Raw genomic sequence first — 12,131 nt, 5'->3', positions numbered from 1 at the left:
TAATATTTGTAACATAATAGTAAATGTTTTGTAAAGAGCTTTGTAAATTGATTTTGATGCTTCATTTTTTTCTTATAAGGTTCTCGATAAAGCAGAGTATCTCAGAGATATGGAAGTGAATGTTTTGCCTGGGTTTCTTAGGTTACAAGAATTGGTAAGTAATGTATGAGATGGCCTTTCCCTATGGCCTAATCAATAGATTGTGTTGTCAACATTTTTCCTTTTGCCAGTCTGATAAGTGAGAGATGATATCATGATATATTAATTTGCATTCATCTGGTATGAGTGATATTAGCATTCTTTTCAAAGTCATAGCAATTTGTGACTTGGTAACACTTATTCTTCAACTTTAGCTTTTATTTCTAATTGTGACTAACACTGCTTTCTAGTAAAAGATTTTAGGTGTTTGCTAAACGGCAGTGGCTAGACTTGAATTAAACTTGCAAGAATTTTAAAATTTTCTTTTCATTGTAGTAATTTAAAATAAGAATGGTGTGTCTGTTCTGGGTTATCTTGAGTTCTGTGTCATGTTTACTCAGCAACAGGACCAGCTTTATATTTCAATTTTCAATTGTGTTGGCACTGAATAATATTAATACTACTCTAATTGTTGTGGCCTGGGAAAAGAGCAGGCATCTTTTTTCACGTGAGTATGTGTCAGGTGAAAGCCAAATATTATTAGGGCAAACAATGGGGTTTTACAGTCATTTAAGTAAAGAAAATTGGTGAGAGAATTCATTGTTCACCAATACCAGTTGGTATAGTTATGCTAAATTCAAAAGAACAGTGGCTGTTTTTGTGTTAGAACCATGTTCACAAAGCCAGCAAAGATTTAGTTTGAGCCAACAGTATTGTTTGTCTTAGTCAGTTAATGCCAGTTTAAATTTTATTGGTGTTCTAGTTTTGCATTAATTTACAAATTGATGTTGGCTTTATAATTTGTAAGTTGCTTTGAGCATAAATAATTTATATCTACCTAGTTTTATGTCTGTATTATTTAAGTATTAAGTAACATTACAATAAAAATTAAGTAAATATTTGGGGAGATAATGCTTTTCATCTTTGAAAAGATAAACACACTCAAATATGAGAAACTGCTAGAAGTTCAGATAGGCTTTCCAAGTACCACAAAATTATTGTATGCCTAAGGCCAACTCCTAAAATTCACCTTTAGTGATAGTTTTCTGGGGCCAATATGGAAAGGGCAGGAAGAGATTAAGTGTATTATGTGTTGCTCCTGGTGGCCTATCCTGGAAGTTTCCTCAGACAGTTTAGCCAGCCTTCCTTCCTTCCTTCCTTCCTTCCTTCCTTCCTTCCTTCCTTTCTTTTTATTCATTTATTTTTAGAGAGGGAAGGGAGGGAGAAAGAGAGAGAGAAATGTCAATGTGCGATTGCTGGGGGCCATGGCCTGCAACCCAGGCATGTGCCCTGACTGGGAATCGAACCTCTGACACTTTGGTTTGCAGCTCACGCTCAATCCACTGAGCTACGCCAGCCAGTAGTTTAGCCTTTTTCAGTTTGATTAACTCTAAGCATTTTACTACTGAGATCAGGGACTACTCTTATTTTTTTTGTGTTTGCATCCCCATCCAGTATTTCCCATTGCTTTGGTCTCAGACTCCCTATCTGTTATCCCTAGTGCATTCCTGATGTCTTCTTGACCTTCCAGTATAGCTTACCCCATTTTTTCCTCTCCTGTCCAATAATGGTGATGTTGTGTTCCTTCACAGTAGTTAGTTAGGCCTTTCACTTTGTTTTAATTTTAATTATGGAAACTGAAGAAAATGGAAAGATGTACTGTAATCTTCACTGTACCAGAAAAGAGAATTGTTTTTGATATTTTTGAAAACATGGTTGATTTTTTAAAAAAATGTACTTCATTTACGAGTAATATAGCAAAAGTACTTCCCATTTTTTATATTAAATATTTATCTTAGTGAAATGAAATACTTTCAGATGAACAAATGAGAATATTACCAACTTAAAATCCTTTCAGACTGAAAAATACATTTTTAAAAATCTCTTAATATTTTTAACTGATTTTATAAAATTCTTTTGGATAATCATTTTAATTTATTCTCTTTATTATTATATTTTTTCTATTACTATTGATCTCCCTTGGAAATTATTTTAAAGCCAAAACAACTTAATGCTTTGAATTAAGATTGTGTTCAGAGTATACTTTTTTTTATCCCTATAGAAGTAAATTCAAGAATTCTTACAAGTTAATGTTGTAAAGACAGAAAGAGCATTTGCAAGTAAAATCTTTTCTTTATTTCATAAGATGCTAGATTTTGTAGAATTATAAATTTATTGAACTCAGCTGCCTTTGTTAGCCAAAGTAATATTTTCTAAATAATGAAAATTGCCCATAAGTTAGGAATCAATTAATAGTAAATCACCATCAAAGTATAGTATAATTTGTTTATGAAATAGGGTCCTAAGAATAGTTACAGAACAAAACAGCTTTCATTTTTGTTTTAGTTTTAATTATGGAAATTGAAGAAAATTAAAAGATGCACAGTAATTTCCACTCTACCAGGAAAGAAAATTGTTGGTGAAGCTGCTTGTCAACTTGGGAGATGTAAAAGAATGTGGAAAAAGCTAAAATTTATGTTGAGAATGCAGAGGTGTCTCCCAATAGATTCTTCCCGATAGATTCTAACTAGCATGTATAGGGCATTCATGGCCACTCTGAAGAAGGATAACATACACGGGGTCTCTTCTCTTAGTGTTCTTTTTTAAAACTAATTATAATTTGTAAATATACTTCAAAAGATGTCTAGTTACTTAATGCTAGTGTTTTAGATCATACTTGTTTATATTTTTAATGTATATGTAAAGTCAGTTTTACGTACTAATTTGTGTGAAAATAACCTTTAAAAAACTTTAAATTTTTCTAACAATAATGGGTATATGGTTATATAGTATGGCTTATCTGTGTTTTCTTCAAATCATATTTCTTTTTTTTTCTGGGTTGTTGTTAGCCATTTTAATGATGAGAGATGTTAAGTTTTGCCTTTTTTGTTTACTGATTAAAAGACAATGATTTCTTTGAAAATTTCCATAAAAAGGTTTTGCCTTAATTATTTAAGCAAATGTGTTGCTTAATTTTTATAAAATAAGTCCTAGCATTCATGGTAACTGAAATGTTGATTAACCTAAACGTTTTATGGAAATTCCAAGTAATTATGTATGAAAATTTGCAAGTGGATGAGCTGCTTGATTAGGTTTTCTAAATATGGCATATTAATATGCAAATAATTTGTTATATGTTGAAACTTTGCTAGATTTATTTGAAAGAAAAATTCAAATGGAATTACTACTCTGATTAAGAGTTTTAAATGTTTCAAAGTTACTTCTTTTTTCTTTTCCAGTGTGACAGAAATGTGACTGTGATCTTTCTCAGTGAAATTGTTTGGGAAAAGTTTCGTCCAAATACTGGATGCTTTGAGCCATTTGTCTTGTATTTCCCTGATTATAGCATAGGTAAATTTTAAAACATTGTTTTGACAAGTGATAATTCAGTAAAATAATCTTTGGAAGATTAAGCTAGCATGTTCAGCTGGGAGTACTCTAAGTCTTTTTTTTTAATACTCTAATGTCTTAAATTGTTAAAGTTTATGTTCAATTTCAAATAAAATGTTGCTTATGTTTCTGCATTTATATAGGTTTTATTTTGGAACTCTGAGGGGTAATTTTTGTGTAATAACAAATTTTTTGAATAAGCAGTTTCTAACAATTGTGCTAATGGTGTGTTTTTACATTTTTTAGCTAGTAATTTATATTTATATATTGCAATTGTAACACCCACACAAGTAAGATCAGATCAGGTTGGCAAAGCACATTAAAATTGTATTGAAATCTTTATTTACCATGAACTTGGTTTAAGAACTATGTGAGATGTATTTTTCTTTTTGTAAATTTCACTTTTTATTACTGTGACTCTTAGAGTGCCAATTGCTAGCCTTTGTGTTATTTCTTTTTGGTTTGTCTTTAATCTTGCATTTCATAGATCCTGATAATTTTATCTTGGAGAAAACAATAGTTTTTTGTGTTCCTGAATAGTTTTGTAGATTAATACTGTGATATCACTGTACAAATATGATTCTTCTGATTCAAAGATTATAACTGTGAAGCACAAGGTGGTTAGCAGGCTCTGAAAAAAATAGTATTCCCTGACCTTGGACTCACTAACACCAGCCTTTTGAACTAATCAGCTGTGAACATTCATTATTTAGATCAACACATTTTTGCCTATTTTCACAAGAACAGCAATCAAAAATACCTCCTGCCTTAACTAATTAACTTGAGATTTAAAAAAAACAAACCCCAAAATAAATGATAGGAGCCCTTATTTTTAATAGCTTCTATTTCATGAAAATCACAAACTAAGGAGAAGAGAAATGGGTAGGAAGAACAGAATAAATCAAAGGATTTCATTAAAAAGTTTTCTTGCCCTGACTGGTATGGTTCGGTGAATTGAGTGCCAGCCTGCAAACGAAAGGGTCACCAGCCTGATTCCCAGTCAGGGCATATGCCTGGGTTGTGGGTCAGGTCCCCAGTTAGGGGTGTGCGAGAGGCAACCACATATCTATATTTCTTTCCCTTTGTTTCTTTCTCCCTTCCCCTCTCTCTAAAAGTAAATAAAATCTTTAAAAAAAATTTTTATACCTATGTCATCACTGAAGTTAAATTTTTTCATTACCCATTTTGGGCGTTAGTATTAAAAATTATTTAAAATACTTAAGATTATAAAAATGCTGGTTTTCCTCCCTGGCTGGCGTAGCTCAGTGGATTGAGTGCGGGCTGCGAACCAAAGTGTCGCAGGTTCGATTCCCAGTCAGGGCACATGCCTGGGTTGCAGGCCACGGCCCCCAGCAACTGCACATTGATGTTTCTCTCTCTCTTTCTCCCTCCCTTCCCTCTCTGGAAATAAATAAATAAAATCTTCTTGAAAAATTCTGGTTTTCTATATCTTAGTAAAGTTGAGTTAAAGTATGGTATAATGAATTGTAGAATTTGATTAAAATTTTAAACAGTGAAAAGATACAAAGCACCATAGATGGAGAAAATTTAAGGGCATAATTAAATTACTAAAGTGATCTTGCCAGTTTTAGAAAAATGTGAGCTAATAGATTTTTGAAACGTATATAATAATGAGGCTAATTTAGTCTAATTATTAAATTCTAGTGCTTTTTACATTTTAAGTGTTTTTTTAAAGCAAAAATACCAAATCACACAAAAAGGCATTCAGAAAGGAAGCATTAATTGGATAAGCCAAATTGGAGTCAGAATAATTAAGCATGGAACCAGAGCAAGAGGATAATTTTAGCAGCTAAGTCACCTAATTATGTAATACTTTGATACATATGCCATCTTTAGGAATATGGTGTCTGATATTAAGGATACCCTCGTCACTCGGAGGCTAGGGGCAAAATTTGGAATTCTTGTTTTTTGGTCTCTGTCACATGAAGATTGCTTATCTTTTGGAAGTGCATTTTTCTTTTCTTCAAGTGAATTATAATGCCCTTGATCAGGTTTTTGGTTTAGTTATTGTAACAGTTAGGATAAGTTATGCCCTAATAATAATATGAAAATCTCAGTGACTTGTAATTATCTACCTTACCACCTTTGTGCAGTTGTTGCCCTACATTTTATTTCTACATTTATTATAAATCCTATGATACTTTATTATTTGGGCTTTAAAGAAATAAAATGGTAAGAAAAATCTTGTTTATTCTATTTGGGATTTGTTGAGCTTCTTAGATACATGAATGTAAAGTTTCGTAAATTTTGGAAAATTTTCAGCCATTATTTCTTCAAAAATTTAAGTACCACTCCCCTTTTTCTGAGACTGTATTATATGTATGTTAGATCACTTGATATTGTCCCACCAAATCTCTGTTTTTTTAAATTTTAAATACTTTGTTTTCTGTTTTATTTGGGATAGTTTTTGTTTCTATATCTTTAAAAGTTCACTGTTTTTTGTATATGATCTGCAGTTAATCCCATCCAGTGTTTTTCATTTCAGATCTCATTATACTTTTGTTTTCCTTTATATCCTTGAGCATATTTGTAATAGTTGTTTTAGTGCTCTTGTCTACTAATTCTATTACCTCTTTCATTTTGTGTATTTCTTTTTTGACTAATTTTTCTTTATTACGGGTGTCCAGTATGCTTTTTCATGTTTTTAGCAATTTTTGATTGTATGATATTGTGTTTTTTGTTTTTGCATGTTGGACTTTTTTCTGGTAAGTGTTTAAATTAGTTGAAGCTATATATTTGACCCTTTCAGGACTATTTTTTAAGCTTTTTTTTGGAGATAAAATCTAGCCTTTATTCCATGGCTAATTGTAGCTCCACTTCTAAGATGTAGCCCTTCTGGAACCTCAGCTGAATGTCCCACGTATTCAACAGTTTCTCAATTTTGACTAGTGACAACATGAATGGTTTACATGTGTGAACTCTGGGAACTGTTTGAGTTACAGCTTTCCAATAACTGTTTTTCTCCTTAGAGGGGTTTACTCTGTTCATATACACATTGGTATTCAACCAAGACTCAAGGGGAACCTCTGCAGATCTCTGGAGCTCTTTCTTACATAGCTCTGTTATGTCCTGTGCTCCACAAATTCTAGCTACCTTAGCTCCCTATACTCTCAGCTCTGTCTCTTTAACTCAGTGAGATTAATGTACTTCTTTTGGAACTCTAAAATTACCTGTAGTTAGAAAGCCTGCCTGATGGTGGGACTCATCTCATTTGTTTCCCTTTTCTCACATATCCCAGCCCTTTACTGCCTATTGTTTGGAGTCTGAAAGTAGTAGTTTTCTGTATTTTGTCCAGTTTTTAGTTGTTTATTATAGGATAGAATTTCTGGATCCTCTTCCACCCTCATGACTGAAAACTGAAGTTCCTCTCCAAGTTAGAAATGGTAATTTGATAGCAAAATTTTAAGACACCAGAAGACCAATCAAATGGTTTTTTTCTTCCTGTTATTTACTACCAGTTAGTGCACTGTTTTTAGTTTCCTGTTAGAGATGGGGTATTTTTAAAATAAGTTTGAATAGTCCTAGACTATTAGAGCTGACATGGCTTATGCCAAGTGGTAGTCTCAGACTTTGTCTGTAGCCTATAACTGAGCAGCTCATTACTTCTATAGCAACACAGTAAGACTTCTGATTCTTACAAGACTTGCATCAGGATTGAAATGGGCCAATGGTAACATCTAATCAACTTTCACATGTGGCACTGAAGGTCACCAGTAAGGGATAGCTAGACAGAGATGTTCAGGAGGAACTCAGGAGTGCAGTCTGTGCTGGAGACTTAACTCTTCTCCAAATTTCCTCATCCATGCATCCATACACCATCTTTTTTGCCTGTGTATGTTCATCCGTTTGGCCACTTAGCCCGTCTTTCCTTCCATCTATCCAGTTATTTGGTGACTTGTATTAGAAAATACACTTACCTCCAAGTTTTAAGGCATCTTTGGAAATTATCTGTGTATCATATTTTCCCATGCATAGCTGAAAAATCTTACTGACATTAGATTTACATTTTGTTACTAGAATATAAAAACACATACACTTCAAAGTCAAGCTTTGTCCTCTGTATATTTTTTATAGTAGCTGTGACATGGAAATGTAAATCAAGTAACAGTCTTTTTTTTAAATCACTGCCTTGTTTAAAAGATTCCCTGAATATAGCTTTTTCTAAATTTCTGTTCATGAATAGCTATTGATAGCCCACATATATTGTTTGATCTTGCACCTATATCCAACTTATTTTAAGGAACAAGAGAATAAAACAATGGTTAAAGTGAGGAGCTATTGGTAGATGGCATACTAACCATGGTAAAAATGCTCACTTATTTGGAACATTAAACAAAAGGGAATTGACATGATCAGAACATTCTATAGGAGTTTCTATAAGTATATAGTTTCTATAAGTATAAGGAATTATGCAAAAGTCTTGAACCCTGTGGAACTGTTTAAAGTATCAGTCAAATTCAAAGAGTTCTTAATTGAGAAATGTAAAGAAACCATTGCATGGGGTGGTAAACACACAGTGCAGTATACAGATAATGTGTTGAGGGATTGTACACCTGAAACCTATATAATTTTATTAATCAATGTCACCCCAATAAATTTAATTTAAAAATGACCATTGCACCAAGAAGTCAGAGGGGATTGCAATAAGGAATTGATTCATTACTGTATCTGGGAAATTTTGAATAATAGGTGGTTGTTTCTTTTTAATTTTAACTGCACTTCTATAATATTTCTAGCAGGATTAAATACAAGTTTGGTTCAGTTCATTGGAGCATCATCTCACCACCAAAGGGTTGCAGATTCTGTCCCCAGTCAGGGCACATGGCTACATTGTAGATTCAGTCCCTGGTCGGGGTGCTCTCTTACATTGATGTTTCTCTCCCCCACTCTCTCTAAAAGCAATAAATATTAAAAATTAATAAATACAAGTTTAGGACTCTAAATGTATGATATTATATAAAGACTTTAATATAGAAGAGATATAGAGTTAAGATACCAAAGTTGTAGTAAGAAAACAGTTTATTAAAAGGGGAATGACAAAGTAAGTATGATGATTGTCATTAAAATATTTATGAATTCTTTTACAAAAATGTTTTTATAAAATTCTTTTGTAAATAGTTTTACAAAAAAATGAGCATTTTTTAGTTTAGTGGTAGTACTCCTAGTTTAAGTAGTGCCCCTTCTGTTTTCACAAGTTGCTATCCTTAATAGGCAGAAAAATAAAATAGGATGTATTACTTTTTGTCTCTGATATTGATTTTGCCAGTAATAAGATTCTTGAAATTTTCTTTAGATATCATTGTTTAATATTTGTCTCAAGCAACATTTAAGTTTTTTTAAACATTAGATTTAGAATTGTTTTATCTCAGTTTCAAGATTTGCATTACTTTTTTATTGTAACAGTTTTATTACTCTTTAATTATTGCTATTTTAAACCTTTGTTGTAAATGCTGGAAGATTTAAGTAGGGTGCTGTAATAATCATTCTATGTTTGTGTCCTGGGAACAGGGAACCTTCAGAAGATCCTATCCCATGATCATCCTCCAGAATATTCAGCTGATTTCTATGCTGCTTACATTAATATTCTTCTTGGAGTTTTCTACACTGTCTGTCGGGATTTGAAAGAGCTCAGTCATTTGGTGAGTGAGCATTTTGTTGTAAAGAAAAGTATGCCTTTTAAAATTTTTCAATGAAGAAATGGTGTGTGATAGGTTGGAAATTGAAAATTTATTCTGGAAATTTTTATTTGGCCCTTTGAGGCTAATACACCATACAAAGGAAGAAATCTGTAGGTTAGTACAAATTTTGACCTGATTAGAAAACTTCCATTATCTTTAGTTAGGTCTTTTTACTTGTCCTTTGGAGTGTTCCCTCCCACCTTTCTCCTTTTTTCCCTAGTTGCAGAAAAGGTAGAACTCTGTGAAAATCAAAATAAAGAGTAATACAAAGGTGTAAAAACTTAAGCAATTTTATATCTCTTGATAATTCTTTGTAAGAAATATCTTTCAGGTTGTATGTATATAGTGATAGCAGTCTGGAATCTAGATGAACTTGAAAATGGTCAGAAGCTTTAATTATAGGTCTTTCATTAGCCATTAGCCTTGAGTTACTAATTATAAAATATATTACTTTTATAATTTATAGAAAATTTACTTAAATATTTTTAAACATTAGAAAAGCTGTTTATATTTCATAGGCAGTTTGGAAAATATATAGGGTCCAGCAGAAGTAAGGCCTGCTTGAGTGTGGTTGGTAGGGTAATAATGTAGGTGTAATAATTTTTAGTTTTAATTTGAACATTTCACTTAAAATGTCATATAATGTGCTTGAGTGTGATTTTATTATGTTACAGAATTACATGCTTATGATTTTGTAATAAAAGATTTTGTAGTAAAAAGGGGCATTATTTGTGCCAGATCCTATATTTACTTTAATTTTTTTTTAACTTTTTAATTTTAATTGTGGTGATGAGAAAGAAAGGAGGCAAGAAAGTTTGGCTTTCCTTTTAGAAACCTTCAATTAATACTTAAGATCTCTCCATATAACAGCAAGTAGTAACATATCTAAGGCTGGATAACAGTTACTTTTGTCTATTTATTTATTCATTCAAGTACAGTTGTCTGCTTTTCCCCTCACCACTGCCCCCCACCCCAGCTATCCCCAGCTCCCTCCCCTGATTCTCACCCCCTTGGAAAACAGTTACTTTTAAAGTAACAGATTCTGATTGGCACATTTGCTTTGCTCTTTTTCTTTTTTCTCTGAAGTATAACTGAGAAGGATTCAGTGTGTGTTTGAGACAGTATTAGGAGAAGATAACCATCTAAAACTTATATTCACATTTAGTACTTTTCAGAAGTTTCAGATTTTAGGCCTCTGCTGATTTAGATGTAGATTCAAGCATCTTGTGGGTAAGGAACAAAGAAATGACATGGTGTTGTAATTCAAGCCAATCACCAACATCTCTCCAGATTTGAATGTCTTGGATCCCTGGTGCCCAAGGGAAATGACAGCAGAGGGGTTTATGGAGAGGAGAGAGCTGTCCTTGGGTGAGATGGAATTGGGAGCAAGTAGTCATCCACTGTCTGTCCTAGGAAATAACTTGCAGTTTCTGCTCTGTAGCACTGATGTCCTTGAAATCGGTGGGAATCTGTGATGGCAGCCATTTAAAACTAGATTATACAAGAAGGAAGAATTATTTATGGAAACTGTTTCTAGAAAAAAAATGTAAAAGGAAAAAATATATGTTTAAATAATTATATTTTATAAAGTCCTTTGGATTTCACTGAGGAATGATTTCTTTTTAGGGATAAGATTACAGCTTTTCTTGTTACTACATCATATTCATAAACTTGAAGCTTGAAGTATGGTCTAAGGCTTTATTACTATTAGTAATACTAGTAAATTTAAAAAATGATCTTTAACCATTGGAGGAAAAATAAGTGTTCTTATTTCCTCCATATGTAGAACACAGGAGACTAAAAATATAGTTTATTTTTTTCCTTCAAATGGATAGTGTTACTTATTTCAAAGTTTGCAAGTGGCATATTTTTTGAAAATTTAATAAATCACCTGCCAAAGATTCTTTTTCAGTCATCTTTTCTATGTGCTTTTAAATTTGCTTTAGGAATTGGTATTTCTTTAAGGCTTATTTTTTGGATGCTAGTTCTGCAGGTAACACAAGATAGGAAAAATTAAAGTAGTACTCTGAGAATTCATTTAGGTTTGTCTTTTCTGACATTACATATATTATTCCTAAGAAATAGTAATTATAATTTTTAAAAAGTTTAATTAAAGAAGTTATTTTTATACTCATAAATGCCGTCCATAGAATAATTTATTTTCTAAATTATAGTTTGCATATTTTTAAACATCTGTTACACATTATATTTATTGTATTTCAAACTTTTACTCCCAATATCATAATTTTCTTAGAAATTACTCAGTAAAATGAATTGCTTAGCTAAAGCTTAGCAGTCTTTTAGAGTGCAATTCCAATTTTCTGATGCCTGTTTGTTGTTGTTGATTTGTTTGACTGTGTAGCTAGTGGTAGTGGCTAGTGACATAGTGACTAATAAGAAAATGCCAAATAACTGAAGTGTATATATGGTAGAATGAGTGGAGGATTTATATTGAAATACCTTAGCTCTACTGCTTACCAGTGGTGTCATGTAGGGTATGATATTTAATTTTCCGTACTTTTGTTTCCTCATTTCTGAAGTGGGACTAAGAATATATACCTCACATGATTTTTATGAGTGTAAAAAGAAATGCTCTACATTAAAGTGCTTATAAAGAATATCTGTAAAGATATTAGGTGATATTACTGATAACACTGTCATTTGAATAAATATTCTCCTTTTAAAATACAAATAGTTCCTATGAGGATCACTGCTATTATTTGAATTAAATAATTCAGCTGCTTTTTATAGCCAGGACCCAGCATTTCCTGGGGAATAGAAGTTTTGCATTCATTTTTTGCGCATGGGGCTAGGTAGATGGGCTCTTGGATGTTAGAAGAGTAGGTGAGGGCACTAGGCAGCAGGGCAGCGAAGGAGCTGGCACAGAGAAGCTCCATAAAGTGC

The 12,131-nt window shown here is 32.4% G+C and overlaps 1 protein-coding gene across 1 annotated transcript in view; it reads left to right on the top strand.

The window, feature by feature from the left end:
* The window catches only part of ORC5 (origin recognition complex subunit 5), a 94,848-nt gene that overhangs the window by 21,775 nt on the left and 60,942 nt on the right, over positions 1-12,131 (top strand). Inside the window, exons 4-6 of the mRNA XM_045827932.1 lie at positions 80-154; positions 3,378-3,489; positions 9,058-9,188. Coding sequence (XP_045683888.1) covers positions 80-154; positions 3,378-3,489; positions 9,058-9,188 — 318 coding nt within the window. The remainder of the gene's footprint in view (positions 1-79; positions 155-3,377; positions 3,490-9,057; positions 9,189-12,131) is intronic.

The sequence above is a fragment of the Phyllostomus hastatus genome, unplaced genomic scaffold (assembly GCF_019186645.2).
Source record: "Phyllostomus hastatus isolate PE091 unplaced genomic scaffold, TTU_PhHast_1.1 phas_scaffold_78, whole genome shotgun sequence".
Taxonomy (NCBI): Eukaryota; Metazoa; Chordata; class Mammalia; order Chiroptera; family Phyllostomidae; genus Phyllostomus; species Phyllostomus hastatus.
Note: the sequence above shows the minus strand (reverse complement) of the source record. Positions and strands in the feature narration are given on the sequence as shown.